This window comes from Phycodurus eques, chromosome 5 (genome assembly GCF_024500275.1).
Source record: "Phycodurus eques isolate BA_2022a chromosome 5, UOR_Pequ_1.1, whole genome shotgun sequence".
Taxonomy (NCBI): Eukaryota; Metazoa; Chordata; class Actinopteri; order Syngnathiformes; family Syngnathidae; genus Phycodurus; species Phycodurus eques.
The window spans coordinates 17,680,373-17,700,266 of NC_084529.1; the positions used below are offsets into that span (position 1 = coordinate 17,680,373).

At 41.8% G+C, this 19,894-nt stretch overlaps 3 protein-coding genes across 5 annotated transcripts in view; 2 read left to right on the forward strand and 1 right to left on the reverse strand.

The window, feature by feature from the left end:
* Positions 1–5,779, forward strand: LOC133403188 (uncharacterized). 2 transcript variants are annotated; one of them, XM_061677843.1, is made up of 4 exons: positions 1–205; positions 1,178–1,825; positions 4,653–4,762; positions 4,923–5,779. In XM_061677843.1, exons 1-4 carry the CDS (start codon positions 160–162, stop codon positions 4,926–4,928), a joined length of 810 nt encoding a protein of 269 aa, XP_061533827.1. In that variant the 5' UTR covers positions 1–159; the 3' UTR covers positions 4,929–5,779. The 2 variants fall into 2 exon arrangements, with proteins under 2 accessions (XP_061533827.1, XP_061533828.1); XM_061677844.1 differs by lacking the exons at positions 4,653–4,762; positions 4,923–5,779 and adding an exon at positions 2,271–2,416.
* mpi (mannose phosphate isomerase) lies at positions 3,711–17,236 on the reverse strand. Of its 2 annotated transcripts, none has more exons than XM_061677839.1 (8): positions 16,944–17,236; positions 14,180–14,307; positions 12,023–12,223; positions 11,319–11,460; positions 11,045–11,224; positions 10,307–10,480; positions 9,883–10,091; positions 3,711–8,834 (listed from the first exon to the last, which is right to left on the reverse strand). In XM_061677839.1, exons 1-8 carry the CDS (start codon positions 16,975–16,977, stop codon positions 8,616–8,618), a joined length of 1,287 nt encoding a protein of 428 aa, XP_061533823.1. In that variant the 5' UTR covers positions 16,978–17,236; the 3' UTR covers positions 3,711–8,615. The 2 variants fall into 2 exon arrangements, with proteins under 2 accessions (XP_061533823.1, XP_061533824.1); XM_061677840.1 differs by lacking the exon at positions 16,944–17,236 and adding an exon at positions 15,467–15,537.
* Positions 17,014–19,894, forward strand: part of scamp2 (secretory carrier membrane protein 2) — a 16,616-nt gene continuing 13,735 nt past the window's right edge. Inside the window, exon 1 of the mRNA XM_061677841.1 lies at positions 17,014–17,171. Within this exon, the coding sequence (XP_061533825.1) occupies positions 17,115–17,171 (57 nt within the window). The 5' untranslated portion in view covers positions 17,014–17,114. The remainder of the gene's footprint in view (positions 17,172–19,894) is intronic.

Genomic DNA, 19,894 nt, shown 5'->3' on the forward strand with positions numbered 1-19,894 from the left:
ATGGTGGGAAGATTGTTTCGAAGATCGCTTTGACGAGTTCTACTCTGGCCGTCGTCATGTTTTAAGTCACATTCTTTTTAAGGGTCTGCTTTCGTTTTTGTGACAACTCAAGCGCCATCTTTTAAACGTTTAGTCTTCGAGGGCAAGATTAAGAACACAATGCAGCCGCCGATTGTCTTCTTCGATTTGGAGACAACTGGACTGGGTAAGATTAGGAAGATTAGAGGGGGGACGTACTCACACACTGAACTCTTCGTATGTATAAGTACAGATGATTTTGCATAAAGATACTAAATCAAAGTTAAAGTACTCATTCTACTTTTACGAAAGAAACCTAAGAAATGTGCATACTCTGAAATGTGTAAATACAAACTGCAGCCTAAGTAAAAGTGAAATCTTGCTGTCAACATGTTTTATTTCCCCATGGAAGAATTAGTGGTAAGTAGTTTTTGTTTTTTTTGTTTTTTAATGAAAGAAACAAAATTTGGAGATACTGTACATGTATTGTATCCAAGTCAGTTTTTTTTGTTTGTTTTGTTTTTCAGATTAAAAACCTGAAATGACATTTGGAGATACAGCGGTACCTTAATTTAGAAGTTGTATTTATTCAATGACTATTCTTGTAACTCTTGTATCTCAAATCAACTTTCCCCATTGAAATTCAATTACTTTGATCCACCCACACCTCCAAAAACATTTTTTTTGGTAACATGTAACAGAAAAAATAGCTCTATACAGTATTTTACTGTATACAAAAAATACAGAAATAACTTGAAAGTATGTAAAGAAAAACATTTTTGATTGCTATATTTCCCATTCACTGAATGTTCCAGTTTTTTTTTTTTACCTTTTTCACCAGGCTTTCCTGACTTTCAGCAGCTTCTCCATCTTTTCATGCACTGACTACTTAGGAAACAGGGTTAGAACAAATACATTTACCAAAATACCTACGTAAAAACTAGGATTGCCGCAGTCTAATATTTTTTATAATTGAGTACTCTGGCGATTATCCCATCGATTAGTAAAGTAATTAGGGTAAAAATTGAGTATGCATTACAAAACAACAATACCAATTGTGACTTTGATTGTGTGTGGCTTTAAAAGGTGGGCCAAGGAACCACTGTGCATGATTTTGATTGGTCAGGATTGGACATAATGAGAGTGTCATCATCATCAGGTCCAACGTGCGAGTTGGTCCAGCTGGCTGCGGTGAGCGGAGGCCACTTTCTCAACCTCTACACTGTCCCTCGCTGTCGAATGGAACCGGGCGCCGCCAGGGTGACGGGCCTCAGGGTGCGCCGGCGCAAGCTCTACCTCCACCGCCGCCCCGTCCCCACCAGGACCTTGCGGGAAGTACTGCTGTCCTTCGTCGCCTTCCTGCGATCGCTCGGACGCCCCCTGCTGGTGGGCCACAACATCCGCCGTTTCGACTGCCGGCCGCTGGCCCGAGCCCTGGACGAGACGGGCCTCCGGGCACAGTTCGAGGCGTCCGTGGCCGGCTGCGTGGACACGCTGCCGCTCGCCCGGGAGGTGCTGAAGGAGTGCGGCATGAGCAGCTTCAAGCAAGAGTACCTGGTTAAGGAGCTAATGGGCATAGACTACAAGGCTCATGATGCTTTGGAGGACGTGCGCTCTTTGCAGATGCTCTTCAACGTGCTACAGCCCAAGCCGGAAGTGGTTGCACACTACACGTTCAATCTGAGTGTCGTGCAGGAGGCGACCAGAGCTCCCAAAGGAGAAGGTCTGCTGCCAGGACAGCGCCTCCTTTGGCAGCACCTGGAACAGCCAGTGAAAGACACGGCTGGAAAAGCGGCGGGGCACCACAGTATGTAACATTGCCGTTGTTGACCAAATGTGTTGTTTTTAATTCAGCTTCTGAATTCACCTCATATTCAAATAAACTTACACTATTATTTTCCTACTGCCAAATAAATCTAATAAATTTTATTAAGTGGCTCTTAAAATGTTTTGTCTCCAGGCGGCCTGGTGGACAATCGGTTAGAACAACCGCGCAGTGGCAGTTTCTGGCATGTACAATATATACGGCCACACATCATGTCTGTCTGATTTTAAAATCAGACAGACATGTCTGATTTTAAAAAAATAAATATTTGAAAATTATGGTGGAAAATAAGTATAGGGTCAATAACAAAAGTTCATCTCAATACTTTATATTATTATTTACCCTTTGTTGGCGATGACAGAGGTCAAACATTTTTCGTAGGTTTTCACACACTGTTGCTGGTATTTTGGCCCATTCCTCCATGCAGATCTCCACTAGAGCAGTGATGTTTTGGGGCCGTCGCTGGGCAACACAGACTTTCAACTCTCTCCGAAGATTTTCGATGGGGTTGAGATCTGGAGACTGGCGAGGCCACTCCAGGACCTTGAAATGCTTCTTCCGAAGCCACTCCTTCGTTGCCCGGGCGGTGTGTTTGGGATCATTGTCATGCTGAAAGACCCAGCCATGTTTCATCTTCAATGCCCTTGCTGATGGAAGGAGGTTTTCACTCAAAATCACACGATACATTGCCCCATTCATTCTTTCCCTTACACGGATCAGTCGTCCTGGTCCCTTTGCAGAAAAAAAGCCCCAAAGCATGATGTTTCCACTGCCATGCTTCACAGTAGGTATGGTGTTCTTTGAATGCAACTCGGCATTCTTTCTTCTCCAAACAGGACAAGTTGAGTTTTTACCAAAAAGTTCTATTTTGGTTTCATCTGACCATATGACATTCTCCCAATTCTCTTCTGGATCATCCAAATGCTCTCTAGCAAACTTCAGAAGGGCCTGGACATGTACTGGCTTAAGTAGGGGGACACGTATGGCACTGCAGGATTTGAGTCCCTGGCGGTGTAATGTGTTACTGATGGTAGCCTTTGTTTCTTTTGTCCCAGCTCTCTGCAGGTCATTCACTAGGTCCCCCTCCGTGTGGTTCTGGGATTTTTTTCTTACCGTTCTTGTGATCATTTTGAGCCCACGGGGTGAGATCTTCCGTGGAGCCCCAGATCGAAGGGAGATTATCAGTGGTCTTGTATGTCTTCCATTTTCTAACAGTTGCTCCCACAGTTGATTTCTTAACACCAAGCTGCTTATCTATTGCAGATTCAGTCTTCCCAGTCTGCTGCAGGTGTACAATTTTGTGTCTGGTGTCATTTGACAGCTCTTTGGTTTTAGTGGAGTTTGTAGTGTGACTGTTTGAGGTCACTAATACAGGTAATGAGTGGAGGGCAGAGGAGCCTCTTAAATAAGAAGTTACAGGTCTGTGAGAGCCAGAAATCTTGCTTGCTTTTAGGTGAACAAATAATGTTTTTTTTAATAAATTCTTTAGAAATGAGTGATTTTATGGAATTTCTTTCCTCATTTTGTCTGTCATTGGTGAGGGTTAGCTATGATGAAAATTACAGGCCTCTCTCATCTTTTTAAGTGGGAGAACTTGCACAATTGGTGGCTGACTAAATACTTTTTTTGCCCCACTGTAGATGTGAATGTGCGTATAAGAAGTAGATATTCCACGTAATCAGATTTTGTTTTTGTGGAATGAACATGTACTAGACTGGTATGTTTGCCTTTAAGACTGAAAACTACAAAGAATACCTAAAACAAACAAACATATCGTGTCAAAACTTTCAGGATGGTGTGGGGAATCCTAAATTAAAAATAAAATAAAAATGGCAACTACATCAAACACGATACACAGACAGTAACGTAACAGCACAAAGCTTTTATTGAACCACTGATGTTCACATTTTTTGCAGTACCCATGCTACACCAAGGGCTTGCTCCAAAATGCTCACAAATATTGAGGAATGAACGTCTACAACAACAACAACGCTCTCATAGAATGATAATTAAAAATCACATTTGTGTGAGTAAAGTGCAAATTAGATTGGCAACAAACACGTGACCGAATGAAAAGTTGAGGGGGGGGGGGGAAAGGCAGAAACTTTAAATTGACAAAAATCTTTGCTATTCAAACAGGAATATTTCAAATGACAGGATAGGAGCATGTCAAATATTACACCAATGATAGCTGGGATAGGCTCCAGCGCTCCCGCGACCCTTGTGAGGATAAGCGGCTCAGATAGTGGATGGATGATCAAAACCAACATCATCATCACAAATGGAAGTGAAATAATAACTTCCAGTTGGTTGGAACAAAGTGCACTTCTTGGCTGTAGGTAACAAAGGAAATATTAAGAAGAAGAAGAATCACCTTTTATTGTCATGAACATGCATGCATGCACACGAAATTTGTTCTCTGCATTTAACCCATCACAGTGAACACATACACATGTTAGTGGAACACACTGGAGCAGGGGGCAGCTGAAGCGTCCCGGGGAGCATTTCGGGGTATCAGTGTCTTGCTCAAGGACACCACAGCCGTGAGTCCAGGGGATGTTGGCGGATGGTCCAGGGGTCTTGAACCTATGTCCCCCAACTAAAGAATACATCAAGTCCATCTCTTGTTTGCATGTTTTTGACAAGGACAAAATATAAAAAAAATTAAAAACTTTGCTATATTATAAAAGTTGATGCAGCATTTTGTAAATGAACTTCATTAACTTGAATTATTTTTTTGCTTTGTGAGATTTTTCGACAGAAGCAAACATTTCTGGGATTTAATTTGTTCTTTCTTTTTTATATACAGTAAATACAATGGAACCTCCAAAGAGGAAGTGTGTGATGACAACCATTGAACTGGAACTGCTAAAAAATGACCAGAGAAGCTTGCCAAACCCTATTTTTACTACTTCAAAGGTGAGTCATTTTACTGTTATAGTTGTATTTTTACAATTATTTACACTTTTCTTAGTTAAGTATTAAAATTACAGCTGCGACTATCAACTATATTTGGGGGCATTACAATGCATTGTAACTATACTAAATGAGCTAACATTAATTCCTTGTATGCTAATAGATCTGAAATGAGGACAACTTGGAAGTCAACCAGCTTTGCGTTCCACTTCAGAGGTTCCACTGGATAAGATGGAAGAGGAAGTTGGGTAACAAGCAGTAGTCAATTCTCCGCACAGTTATCAATACATGTACACTTAAGAGATATGCAGCAGGCATTTCAAAAATTCCTTATAGACTAACGAGCTTATATGAGCCAAAAGGGAACGTATACACGGCACAACTTTCGGTTCACCGCACGTACAAAATGTTGAATCTTCACATATCTCTATCCCACAACGGTGTCCCTGCAGTTTGCCCTACAATAAATATTTCCACATTTTTCATGCACACGTTTCTCCATTCGTCATCAGTATTACAGTATTTAAGCACGATCCCACATTTCAAACATGTTCCGCATTCTACACTACTGTAAATATTTTTTTACGCATTCTGCACCAGCATGTTTCAGCATTTCCTGGACTAGTGGAAATATGTTTCACAATTCTGCACCAGTGTAAATCCCTTTCAGGATTCTTCACCAGTGTTTCAGCATCGATCCCTATTCTGCACGTCTCCACGTTGTGCAGCAATGTCAATGTGGGCACGTTTAGGCTAAATTCAAATGTTTACGCATTATACATAACATCATAATTATTATTCATGTAATGCAAATATGTTCAAGCATAATTATGTACTCATGTAAATGTTTTATCATTCTGCACCAATGATTGAGTTTCAGCATCATGCCACATTCTGAACTTGTTTCTGCTCCATAGTAAATATGGATCAGCATTTTTCACCAGTGTGAACATGTTTCGGCATTATTCCACATTTCCTAACTCTACACCTGTGTAAATATGTTCTCATTGGTGCAGTATGCTGTATTCACATTGTCCACTAGTGTGAACACGTTTCTGCATTGATATGAGCAAGTTTCAGCATTATCCTGCTTTCTGAACACATTTTTTCATTCTGCGCCACTGTAAATATTTCTGTGTTCTGAACTCGTTCAAATGATACGGCATTCTTTACGTTTAAACATCTTTCAGCATCGCGCCACATTCTGTTTCCTTATTATGCACCTGTGTGTTTCAGTCTTATGGCATTCCGCACCAACATAAATGTTTCCATGTTTTTCCCTCGGTATATAATATTGGCCACTCAGCACTGATGTCAACGTTTCAGCATTACGCCTCAGTCTGTATGTTGTGAACACGTTTGCATTCTCCACTAGCTACAGAACTAGCAGTTTCCATTTTTTAAGAACATGCTTCGCTGTTTCCAAGTTGTGTTCCCATGACAAAGACGTTTCCCTTCAGTGTCAGCAACAAAATCCAAAGAACCAAAAGTTTTCATATCCAAATAAATGAATCAACCCTGTTTGACGTGACGTAAGAATCTAGAGGTCCATAAGACATTTAACTGTGCTTTTCACCGCACTGTGATGGATGAATGGTGAGAAGATATATGCTTCATGAAACATATTTTCACCGTTCAGGTGCTACCCGGTGATTTTCATCAGCCCAGAGTCTGACAAAGTAGATTGCAAAATGTTTTTCCACCTACATTTTAACCGTGTAAATCAGGGGGCGTCCAAACTTTTTCCTTCAAGGGCCGGCTAAAGGAAAAATGGAATCAAAAGTTCAAACTGTGCATATTGTAACATTGGCTTGATTCTTTTCTTTAATCCAGTAAAGTACATTTGTTAAGTACAGTTCAGTTGTATTTAACTTTTAAACACATTTGCACTTAATCCTTAAGAACTCTTTGTTTTTAAATATTTACTACATACAAACTTTATATAACTTTTATGTCCAAAACATTTTAACCATTAAGGGCAGTTTTTTTTTTTTTTTTCCTATATGTAAGCGTAGTGTTAAATGTTCAAACTTCGCATAATTTTACAGTAGCTACAGTAGCTAAATGGACTTTTTAGGACTAAAACCCCGGTCTTGTTTTTGATAAACACTCAGGCCGACTATGCTACTATATTTTGTTGATCATTACGGTGGTACATTTTTGAGGTAGTACTTAGTGTAACAAGTCCTAGACCCACTGATATAATATGTATGTTATATATTATAATCAAAGGTGGGTAGACGAGTACAATGTTTGACTAAACTCAAGTAAGAGTAGTCATCAAAATATTTACTTAAGATTCAGTATAAAAACCACTAAAGTAAAGAGTAACTGCTGAGTAACATCTTACTTATCTATCCATCCATTTTCTGAGCCGCTTATCCTCACTAGGGTCGCGGGCGTGCTGGAGCCTATCCCAGCTATCATCGGGCAGGAGGCGGGGTACACCCTGAACTGGTTGCCAGCCAATCGCAGGGCACATACAAACAGACAACCATTCGCACTCACATGCACACCTACGGGCAATTTACAGTTTCCAATTTATGCATGTTTTTGGGATGTGGGAGGAAACCGGAGTGCCCGGAGAAAACCCACGCAGGCATGGGGAGAACATGCAAACTCCACACAGGCGGGGCCAGGGATTGAACCCGGGTCCTCAGAACTGTGAGGCTGACGCTCTAACCAGTCGGCCACCGTGCCGCCCTTACTTATCTATACATATTTTTTAAAAAAAAATAAAAAATCACAGCGTGAACGTAAAATAAAATGAAAATAATATAGGAGTCCACACACACCTGCCACCATTTAAATTTGTTAAGCAGCCAAAAACGAACACCACATGCGTTGGGCCCTACAGAAACATTATTTGCTCTATTCACTGAAATGACTGAATGAACCAGCTGTTTGCTGAACAGAGTTATTGATAGTCTGTGTGTGCGCGCGCGCAAGAGAGCGATAACATCACGGCATGTATACCCAACGAACATGTTTTGCAGTGACTTATAACCATAAAATATGGTTAATGTTGCCATATGCACTGCCATAACAACAATAGAAACATCTGCAACTTACCATAAGGTGTTTTCTCAAGTCAGAATTGGGCTGAAATATCCACGTTTGGGCAGACACAAAACTACACTGCATCATAAAGCTGTTGTTATTCTGAGGATGTAAAGTAAACACTTTACATCCTCATCCCCAAATGAGTCCCTTTGATTGGCCCACAAAGGGTTTATGTTCAGTCATATGACTGCCTTGTGCCATCTGATTGGTGAATTGGTGTCAAATGACACTAGTGATCACGTTGGATTGGCGCAACGGCGCCCTATGCGGGAGTCGAAGACTGAAGTCTAAAAATACATTGCACACGCAATAATGGATACATTAGCAACCGGCATGTCGATCATTGCAATGGAGTAAAAGTATTGTTTCTTCTTAACATAAATACTCAAGTAACAGTAAAAAGTATGGTGAATTCAAACTACTCTGAAAAGTCAAATTTATCCAAATGTAAGTGAGTAAATGTAGTGCATTACTACCCACCTCTGATTATAATATATTTAGTCGTAAGAGTTATCAGGGGCATCGCACTTATGGGTGCAATTTCTACGCGTTGCTGCAGGCTGCAAAAAATGGGCAGCATGCCACAAATGGCCCCCGGACTGTAGTTTGAACACCCCCGGTGTAAATGTTAGCTGTCAGGGTCAAGTGATTACAACATTGTGTAAGTGGTTGTTTTCCATGTATTTTCTTCATCTAAGCACCTAACAAAAGTAAATGTATTTGCACCGCTTAATGTCGCTGACGTCTGAGTCTAAAATCACAGCAACCGTCAACACACACGCTCGACTCACAACTACAATAGGCAGCAGGCCCGAAACATGGTCACGCCCGACGGCGAGGCCACGTGCAGCAGCACACTCTCGTTGGCCGACACAAACAAAACGCTTCCGCGCCTCAGGCTGACGTCGGACAGCGCGGCGGCCGAGGTGGCGGTGGCGTCGCCTTCGATGACCAGAAGGATGCTGGCGCTGTCGACGGGCGCCACTGTGTACTGCTTCACGGAGGCGGGCACCTGGAGAAGGGACAATAACAAGTACCACCTAAAACAATAGCTCTCCAACTACCGCCCTAATGACAGACATTAAAATACAGTAACGCAGGAGGTCTTCATAAAAAATGTTTTATTCCGAAAAAAAGTGTATTTAATGTTATTGTAAGCCACTGTAACATTATGCACAATTTGAACATTAACATTGCCCTTAAATATAGAATAAAAAACTGTACTTAATGATTAAATTAAAATGTATTGCACATAACTTACATAAAAAAATTGTACTAAAGTAGTTTAAAAACAAACATTTCTTAGAGATTAAAGGTAAATGTACCAGTCTGCCAACCAATAGTTGGGGACCACTGATTTGATAACAGTAAGTTTTAAATGACCTAGGCAATTATGCTAGGCTAACAAACTAATCTAAGGGGCCGTGTATACTATTGCACTTGGTGTCTGCTTTTGGTTTGCATGCATAAATCTCTAGATCCCGAACATAAGACCACTTGTTTTTTTTTCTAGGGAAAAAAATACTGTATAGACATTACTGGTGTAATTTAAATGCAAAATAACCCTTAAAGGTGAACCTAATTTGACATTCTGTAAACTTCGTAGACTCTGGCATGGTTGCGCCTAAATATTGTGTGTGCCCATGTTTATGCATTGGTGAGCCACGCAAAAAATAAATAAAAAAATGTCCAGTTAAGCTTCAGTTCTTGCGGTTTTGCTGCATTTTGCCACAATAGTATTTTTTATTTAGTTTTGAATTCCAGTTATAATGTGACATAACTTGTAATATACTGATAATATTGTTTAATATATATATATATATTTTTTTTAAATTACTTGTATAAAAACAGGCCTCGCCCATATTTGCAGTAAAATAAATAAACACCACTACTGATGGAAGGGTATTTTGTATAAATATGTGTGTAGAGTTTCTTGACTAAATGATAGTGCCAACTTCAGGCCTGGAATGTGCACTAGTGTTCATTTTTTGGCAGGTGCATGTGATCTTTGTTGTCCATATTTACCCTAATTATGAATGATATTCTGAGGTTTCTCTCACCTGTATCCTCATAACGGTGAAGTCCGGCACCGGGGGGTCATAGACGGTAACGCAAGGGTCCGAGCCGTCCTGAACCGGCGGGAAAATCTTGGCGGCAGAAGGGGCCGGGCTGTAATTGAGCATCTCGCAAAGCGTGTTGACGTCGATGTACTTCGGGGTCAGGCCGGCTCTCACCGTGTTGTCGGAGCAGGCCATGCACTCGATACAATCTGATACCAACAAAAATTGACAAAAAAAACTGTCAAACCTAAGACTAACTTAGATTATTAGAAGGCCAAAGTTGGATTTTTTCGTTCAGCTCGAGTGCAACATTGACTAGTAAGGTTGCAATATTCAGTTACAAACATTGAAATGATACCTTTCCACAGCTTAACTTCCTGCTGAAATTTACCAGAAACTTGCAACCCTATTACCTACGACTGACCTCCGTACAGGTAAGCATGAGGTTCATTAGCTCCAAGGAACATGGCCTGGTTGGGATCCAAGAGCACATGATTGAGGAAGTAGATGGAGAAGCAGCCGATGTCTCCGGGGTACTGGGAATGGAGGCGGAGCAGCAGCTCGCCGTTGCTGCTTCCCGTGTCCTTGCCTGCCGCACCTACACGGGCACATGAATTAGTGATAATGGTTACAAGAAATTTGGTAGGATAATTTCTCCTTGCCAATCCTCTTTGTGAAATGGTTATTCTACCGGGTTGATGAGACTTCATATTGTGGCTGTCCAACAAAAAACATACCAGTATATACTGAGCCACGCTCATTGCGGCGGTTGCGTTCCAGACACAGGCGAGTTGAAAATTCACGATATAAAGAGACCATAGAAAAAAGGGTTTTTTCTAGTGTAAGCCTTAAAATGTCCCTCCCACATACTTGAGACACATTTAAACTTCTTAAAATGCATGAGAACAAACTTTTTTGTAAAGCATAAAGTATAACATTTATAGAAAATATACGTAAATTATAAAATAAAAAAATATATATCAAACTGACCTGCGTTCTGAGTGAAGAAGAAAAATATCTGCAGACTACTGCACTACTGTGCATCCTAAAATATGTATCCCTCAGCTAACTACTGCGAGATATGATTGTTAGTGAGTTAATATTAATGAATTCCCGTCAGTGATTTAGGACATTTGCAATCGTCGTGACACCCTGCGCTCACCTTCTTCAGTGACTCTCTTGACAAGCATGTTGAGTTGATCCACAAACACTTTCTTCTCACAGTTCATCATCCTCGTGAAGCACTTCTTCAACGCGTGCTTGGCGCGGACCGCGTCACCCGCGCTGCACTGCAGCTCCTCAGCCGCTTTGTTGCCCACCAGGGCGCGGAACTCCGGCACGCCTAATGCATTGCACGAACGAGGTATGTTTTTGTTTTGCCGTTTAAATTATTAACTTTGCCCGTTTAAAAGTTGGCCCAAATTCGTCTGACTTACACTTAAGGAATCCGAGGATCTCCTCCACTTGCCGGAAGCCGCAAAGACCCTGGAAGTGTGTGAGCGCGATGGCCATCTCTGGCTTGTGGTTGTTGTCTGGGTAGTGCTCTGGAAACTGAGCGTGGAGACGGGCAGCTAACTCCTAAATAGAACACACAAAGAATCGTCAGTGGGCACCTTCAAAGCCAGGATTTTCCTGTCGCGGCTGCAGGAGACGAAGTCGACTCAGTAATTTTAGGTAGGTAGTATCAGAGATGGGAATGCCATAATGCAGGGACAGGAGTGTGAGGCGTAGCGCGTGACACTCACTTCTTCCGCCCTTGTGGTTATTTTGATGGATCTCTGTGTGAAAGAAGCTCCTGGACAGACTGAATGAGCTAGCTAACGTCAATAACATTGTCATTGGCAAAGCAAGGAGCTGCTGCTATTGTTGGGGCATACACAAATATTCAATTATCATAGTGTGTGACTCAAAACGACAGCATCAGAATCGCAACGGACCATCTGTAATGCAACTGGATGTGCCTTAGATGAGGCCAGCATCTAGTGTTACTGTATGCATAGAAATACTTGTTGAACAGTGGCAATCGCTTGCAACACAACTGAAAGCTCTGTTTCCATCTACAAAGATCGAACATCCCCGTGTGGACTTTCTCCCAGCTGTGTAAACGTGTGTGCATGTGCATGCGTGTGTGCATACTGACCCTGTTGGGGTGAGCCTGTATGGACAAGGCGGTGTTCACCGAGAGGACTTTGAAGAGGAAGGGCAGCTGCCCCTGAAAGGTGTCCTTGACCTTGGAACCCAGGCATGCTGGGAAGTGGGCAATCCACTGGCCCAGCGTGGTCTGCGCGATCCTGTTGTCTTTGATATGGGCGTCACCTTTTGGGTGGGTGCCCATCCACAGCTGGAGTAGGCAGAAATGACGATGACACGATCACGCTCAGGTTGCGCTGACTAATGCACTTTGGAAATGTCTTGTGTGGGGTTGAACTCAGAAGCATTTCCCCTTCTATCACAAGTATATACAGTAAATATATAAACTGGTGCAGTAACTGGTGTTACTTTTCGTGCCAAAATGCTGAGTTCCGGTGTGTGCCTTTCAAAATAAAAGGCTACAAAGCTTAAAACAAGAAGTCAAGTTAAAACTTGCACATATAAACCATTTGACGTGATGAAACAGAATACAGGAGGCAGTGAAGTCAACTCTCAAGTCAACTGGGTGACTGAAACAATAAAATAAAATAGTTAAAACAGTTAAATTAACTTTTAACAATGCTATATTTAACTTTTAGCTGAAACATGAATTAATAAATATTAAGTCAATTGGGTTATTTCCTCACACATTGCCTTTTAGTTCATAGGTTTGATATTGATACTGGTGATAAAAAACCTCAAGTCAAATGTTCATTTTAGTCTATGCTGCAGGCTTCTAAGAAAATTGATGTTCATACTTTGGACACCCTTTACTTAAACCATGCAAATTTCTTTGAACCAGCCCCCTAAACGAATCGGAATCGTTTGGAACCGGAATCGCTCAAATTCAAACGATGCCCAATCCTAATATATACATACACACACACACGCACACACACTGTATGTATATTGCACCATTTCCAGCATCCTTCTTCCGATATATCAAGTGTCCTTCCTCTACACATTTGAAGTTCCGCACCATCTCAATCTGGCCTCTCTGGCTTTGTCTCCAAACTTGCCAGGCTGTGCTGTCCCTCAGATGTACTCATTCCTGATCCAGTCCATCTTTGTCACTCGCAAAGAGGATCTTAACATCTTCAACTCTGCCACCTCCAACTCTGTCTCCTGCCTTTTGATAACTGCTAGTCTCCAAATCCTACAACATGGCTGGTCTCACTACTGTCCTATAAACCTTTCCTTTCATTTAAGCTGGTGCTCTTTCGTCACATTCCTCCACCTGCTCCATACTGCCTGTTCTCCCATCTTCACCTCTCTTCCGCACTCCCCATTGCCCCGAATAGCTGATCCCACGACTTGAACTCCCGCACCGTCTCCTCATTGTAATCTCACCATTCCACCGGCCTCCCTTTCAGCCACACACATGATCTCTGTCTTACTGCGGCTGACCTTCATTCCTCATCACTCCAGTACATATAGTACCTCCACCGGTCTAGGTTCTCTTCGACCTGCTCCCTCCTCTCACCGCAGATCACAATGTCATTTGCAAACATCTTAGTCCCTGGAGACTCCTGTCTGACCTCATCTGTCAAATTGCCCATTGCCTTTGGTAACAATAAGGGACTCAGAGCTGATCCTTGATGCATCTCTACCCTCTACCTTGACGTCTTCTGTCACTCCAGCAGCACACAGGTCTCTAACATGCACTGAACTAGTCAAACATACTTCTCTGACGCACCAGATTTCCTCATACGTTACCAGAGCTCCTCCCTAAGCACCCTGTTAAATGCTTTTTCTAAAGACCCAATGCAGGTCCGTCTGAACTTCCAAATAATTCTCCATGTACATTGCCAGGGAAAAGATGGCATCTGTGGCGTGTCGAAAAAGGTAGCATTTCAGGTTATATGATTATCTTCGGTCTTTCTTCTGTGCAAAACGCACTTATGAGTTAATTAATCCTTTAGATGCACACTGAGCTGAAGTTCAAATTTGGCAGTGTGGCCCTCAGAAACATAACACAGCGTGTCATCAGTGACATTACTGTGTGAAAATGTCAATGTGTTGGTAAGCTCAACTGATGACCTTTAGAACAAACCCCACAGGGATGCCTCGGTGCTAAATAAAGAGCGTCAGCAAACACACTATAAGGCACGGCCATATTGTCGTAGCTGCTTGTGGGTGGTGATGGACAATATTATATTCCATGTACCTCTGCATAAGGTTTGCCGTCCTCGATGACAGCCAGCGGGTCTCCACCAAGCACCAGTTTGGCTACTTCGCTGTCCAGCCCCACTTTTCCCCATGCATAGTTCTGCACTGCACAGGTCAGCGGAAACACTAAAATGGAGCCAAGTGGAAAGAGCGAGTGTTGTTATGAGCACAACGTATTTGAAAAGATGCTTCAAATTCAGGCTTTTTGTTCTACAACAATCCCAATAAACAGCCCGCGAAATCTTGTAAGGACTTTTTTGGAGTGTGCTGGAGCACTGAGTGTCGATTTCGACTGCTACATTAGCTTCTCATACTAGCCAAACACTTATCTCTTTCGATCAACATGTTGAGTGTTTTATGTTTTGTTTTTACTGTTTTACATTACATTAGTGTCTGATTCCAACTTACACTTGTGTGACAGTGTGAAAAATGAGATGTGGGCTTGACCACTCATCGGCCTTTGAGAGTTGCATTGTTTTCACGGAACAGACTGCTAGCCCCTGGTATTACTGCAATACTATCGCAATTGTTTCCCTTCAATAACAATAGTGTTTCGGTGCACAATATCAGCACCAGATACTAGAAGAATGAACAATCACCCAAATAGGGCACAAACGGAATGAAAGTTAATATATTCAGCAGCCACATCATTAGGTACACCGCTACAAGTGAACATACCACAAAAAAGGCTCTCAATAGATTGTGAGGATGTACCTAAAACTGACACAGCCTGGCTTTTGTGTTCCTCAAAGTATGTTTAACACGATACGAAGGTCCTGACATAACTGGTTTCGGGGTTACGAATGACAAGCAAGGAAGTAGTTTGGACAGCAGCGGAAGAATCCAACGTGATGCTGTATTTGCTGTTTTTCAATTGAATTGTTTTATATGTGGGCGGCACGGTGGACGACTGGTTAGAGCGTCAGCCTCACAGTTCTGAGGACCCGGGTTCAATCCCCGACCCCGCCTGTGTGGAGTTTGCAACAACAGCACACCAGCACAAATGCACAGCCTCACACCTAGCACACACGCTAAGCTAACATACTGTACGCGTTCATTGACCTCGCTGTTGTTTTAAAACAAACAAACAAAAAAAGTATGTGGTTACTTCATGAGGTTATAACAGAGAAGCTAGCTCGCAAACTAGCTACCCGGTCAGTCCGTCCACGCTGCGTTCTGTAACCAACTAGCACGTTTCGCTTAACGCAGTCGAATTAGCTGGACAGATTTAAGAAGCTTCGCCTCGTTGAATGGTTGAAGAGAGTTGCAGAGATGTGGCGCTCACCTCTGACTTCCTCCATGACGGCGAGCGAGCTCAGCTGGTGACGTCACGCGCGGCCCGCCTCCACTTCCGGCGTAAAAGCTTCCGATTGTTCGACAGTCGCATTGAATGAAACGCATAACTGTTATTATTCAGAGGAAGAGGTGCGTAGTGTCGCCCAGAAATGGACTTAAGTAATCATACTGTTACTTTTAGAAAAATATGACGAAGTATAAAAGTAGTCCTCCAAATAATAAGTGAGGAAAAACTACTCAGGTACTGATTAAGTGTGAGTAACTTCTGATGTTTTTATTTGTTCAATCAGAGCGTGAATGTCAAAAACATAAAAATATAGAATAGGACTGTGCAAATTCATATGCAGTGTTCCCTAAAGATACGAGTTTAATTCGTTCCGTGACCACCATTAAAAGAATGATACAGTTTTTGTCACACTTTCTCCTAAAATGCACATTGTGCTGCTCATTCTGGTGTGCACGCCTTGTCCACATGGGGGCAGTATATGACAGCCATACGGATATACTGTACACTGGATCACCGCTTACTCTCCTGTCTGTAAAGCGAAAATCTAATGCGTTAATGCCCACCTTTATTCAGATGTGGCAAAGTACTCACGCATTGTACTTACTGTACAAGTAGAAGTATAGGTACTTGCGTAAAAAAGAAAAGAAAAAAGAAGGACATGTACTTCAGTACAAAAGTAAAGGCGGTAAAGGTACTAACAGTCTGTATTTAAAGTAAGTAGAAATACAGGTACTTGTGTAAAAAAATGGTAAAACTATAAATTCTGCGCTGAATTTGTTTACTTTTGCTGTAAATATTTCTGAAGTTAATCCGCGTCCCCCCCCTCCCCCCATGTTTTTGTATTTGTATACGTTACATGCACGCTCTCGCTCTCTTCATTTGAATGTGTGTGTCATTTACATTGTCTGCATGTCTTGAATTTTCATCCGCTTTGTTTTATTCCAACAAAACAGTCCACCGGGCGTGACTGTGGAACTTGTTTGCATTACGACCAGCGTGACAAATTTGTTCTCCTTTTTCCCCCCTTTTTTTAAATATTTCATCACAATCTGCACATTGCAAAGTCATATTATTGTATAAGTCATCATCCATCCATCTATGTTCTATACCGCTTATCTTATTTAAACTCAATTTTGGAATCCAAAGAATTCCTGGATACTACTCTAACTTTAAAGAGTTCGTCTCTGAAATGTATATTGAAATTGATGCAAATCGAAATTTGCGTCATGCTGTGCGACGCAGTGTTCGAGAAAGGTTTGAGGAATCGTTGCAATGTTGAAGGGAGACATTTAGAGCATTTACGATCTTAAACTGTGCTTAATAAATGTAATCCTAAGTGTAAATATAATCAGATGTCTTCTGTACCGATTTTTGGCCCTACGCAAGTAAACTGATCTGTTCCTAAATACATGTCAGACATAAGTTGATTTTATTATAATACAGTATTTCTGTTGCGCACCTCCTGGGTTATGTGCGTGGCGCAGTGACGCCATCGTCCAGTAGGCTGATTGCGCATGCGCGCTCCTCTTGAGTCGAGGAAGTGACTTGAAGAGGCAACTTCGGCGGCGGTGAGGAGTTCGTTGTTTATTACCCCGCTCACAGAGGATTAAATCACCGAGTCTTTCAGAAAATGTCGGCGTTTGATGACAACCCCTTCGCCGAGTCAGCTGGCGTCAACCCTTTCAATGTAAGTGGTTTATTTTGTGCTCAAGTGGAGCAAAAGACAAGAGCTCGTTGACTGTCAATTCCGTTCGTGAGAGGGTTAACCACGAGCCAGCACGTCAGGAAACTTGTTTGGTGGATGTCGATGGGAAGGCCTTAGCCTGTTATCTCTGTACCCACTGGGTGAATGTTCAGAATTGACAGGCCTTTCAACCAATCAGCGCGCTTTGATTGGAAACCAGGATGGGCTATCTCTTGGCTCAATTGTAGGAAGTTAACGTGTAGCCAACAAGGAATGTGTGTCTAAACCGCTTAACCGCCTTGCAATAGTTACTATGCCGAGTTGAGAAACTTTTCTGGCCATTTGTCAGAGTTTAAAAGACTTATTACTGCCGATTCGAAATTAGGTTCCGGTGGCCAGCTCAGGAGTGCTCATTTTATGGTGACCACAGTGCTGTTCCTCGACAATATAAGCCAATCAAGCAATAAACTTATTAACTTATTACTTTTCCCCCTTAGTCACACAACGACAATGACCTTACTCCGACAATTCTACACTGTAGACGTGTGCAGAATTTAGGTTTACGGGGTCACATGATGTCCGTATGTTCAGGCATCAGGTGTGGCGACAGCAAAAGTGTTTGACGAAAAGCTTCATTATTAGTTACTTAAATGTTTCCAAACCTTTGACGAGCAAAGGCACATATTTGTTTCCATGAGGACATGTGGATCCACAGATTGTCATGTGTAGTGGAAGAGCATTTAGCAGCTCTGTCTGTCACTATACGTCGCTGGCATAGATAGATGAACAAAGATACATTATTTTTCAACAAATTTAAGTGAAACTGAACAATTTCCTGTGGCGCACCTGATAATCTCTTGCGGCACACTGGTTGGGAATCACTGATCTACATGAATCACAATCTTATACGGCGATGTTGCTACACTGCAATGTGAACAAACGGCAACAGTGCAGTACACAACTGTTTGATTGCTGGGCGGGGAGATGAAGCTAAATAAATAAGATGTCAGCAGCTGGTACGCGATGCGCGCCTAGCCCCTTGCTCCCACAGACTGGGATCTTATTCATTGCAATAAATAGATTTGAGCTTTAATTAGTACCCACACAAACATACTGACACATGCACATCAACATTTGTGGAGAAAAAAAATTGCACATGCTTTGTTCTTGATGTTTTCTGTGGTGTCCTATCTCACTTCCTGTTTCGCAGAGGTTAAGTTGATGTGTTAATATTCTCAAGTCTTCCCCCTCCATTTTTTGCAGTGTCATCAAAAGGCAATCTGAACTCCGTCTGGCTGCCTTTTTTTCTTTCACTAATATTTTTGTCATGAGAAATGACCTTTTTTTCTTGGAGAAGGACCATTGCATTGTACAATGTAAACCATTGAGGTTGAACATTATTCTTTCAGTGCTAGGAAATACTGTTTATTTATTAAAAAAACAAATTATGTGCAGAGAAGTAACATTGTAACATTTTAAAATCCTTCAAACTTGTTTGTAGCTATTCTCAGTTAATTTCTCATTAAATTGTTTTCCCATTAGCTCTGCCCTGTTCTTGGCTTTGGCACAAGTATGCAAAACAAACGATTCCATTTGCAAGTAATGAAAATGTCAGTCTGCTTTTAAATTAATATACTATGTTAAACTTTGAAATGGTGATCCTGTTTATCTCCTGACTCAGCGTAGTTACCCTTTTGAAATAAAACATCATCCACAAATATTAATCCTGTCCTGGAAACCTACCCTGAATTTAACCCTAACCACTAACTCCTAAACCTAACTTTACTTCAACATAAATTGAACCTCATCTAACCCTGAAACCTAACCTCATCCTGATCACTAGCCCCAACCCTTAACTCAACCTTAATCTTTGCTCTAATCCCTAAACCCTAACCACTCTAACCAAACATAACCCTGACCCTTATCCTATTCCCTAGCTCAGTGATTCTCAGTGTGGCCTGCGTACCACTCATGGACTCCCTCTAGTGGTATGTGAAAGAATCACTGCCCAAATCCTGTTCAATTGTACTTAACTTCACAAGTGCTTCTTGCTTTGGTTTCAACAGCCTTAAAACATACTTTTCAGCAGACCGTTGCTGTCACCCTGAATTAATTCCAAATGACTGATGAAACTGTGCCTCTTTAGTAAACTAGTTCCTCTGTGTTCACCGCCATGACTGTGTAAACAGTGTGTGTCACCAGGCTTCTGAAGGCGCTTTTTTCGACTCTTAAAAAAATAATTAAAAAAATTGGCCTGACCCAAAAACTCAATTAATGTAATTTATTTATCTACCCCTAACCGCTAAACTTAATCTATAATTACTTATTTGTCCCTAGACCTGACCTCAACACTAATCCTTACCTCAACCCTAAATCCTAAAGCGATCACCTTACCCCTATCCCTGACATTAATCCCAGCCCCTAAACCTTAAACCTAACTTCAACCCCACCCCAACCCTAATATGTCACAAACTGAATTTAGCTATCACCAAGTCCATCCTGCTAACACATTTCATAAGAGAGAGCCGTGCCAGTGCAGGCAGACTGCAACCTCCTTGACAGGAAGAAGTCAATTGTTGAGTCCGGCTGGGAATGTTTACAGGTGTGTCCGGAGCTGATAAGTAACATTGAAGTCCACTTTTATCACAGCCATACTTTTGGGCATTTTCACTCTTGAACTAAAGTATTGCAACAGCTTGCCATTCTATCAATAGGTAGTAAAAATA

Excerpts from the sequence above, each read along its gene's own strand:
- mpi (XM_061677839.1), bottom strand. The coding sequence starts at position 16,977 with ATGGCGTCACTGCGCCACGCACATAACCCAGGAG. Across the intron at positions 11,461-12,022 it reads TACAGGCTCACCCCAACAGG|GAGTTAGCTGCCCGTCTCCA; the intron begins GTCAGTATGCAC and ends TGTTCTATTTAG. Across the intron at positions 8,835-9,882 it reads TCACCGTTATGAGGATACAG|GTGCCCGCCTCCGTGAAGCA; the intron begins GTGAGAGAAACC and ends TCCCTTCTCCAG.
- LOC133403188 (XM_061677843.1), top strand. The coding sequence starts at position 160 with ATGCAGCCGCCGATTGTCTTCTTCGATTTGGAGACAACTGGACTGG. Across the intron at positions 206-1,177 it reads TTTGGAGACAACTGGACTGG|GTCCAACGTGCGAGTTGGTC; the intron begins GTAAGATTAGGA and ends CATCATCATCAG. Across the intron at positions 1,826-4,652 it reads AAAAGCGGCGGGGCACCACA|TAAATACAATGGAACCTCCA; the intron begins GTATGTAACATT and ends TTTTATATACAG.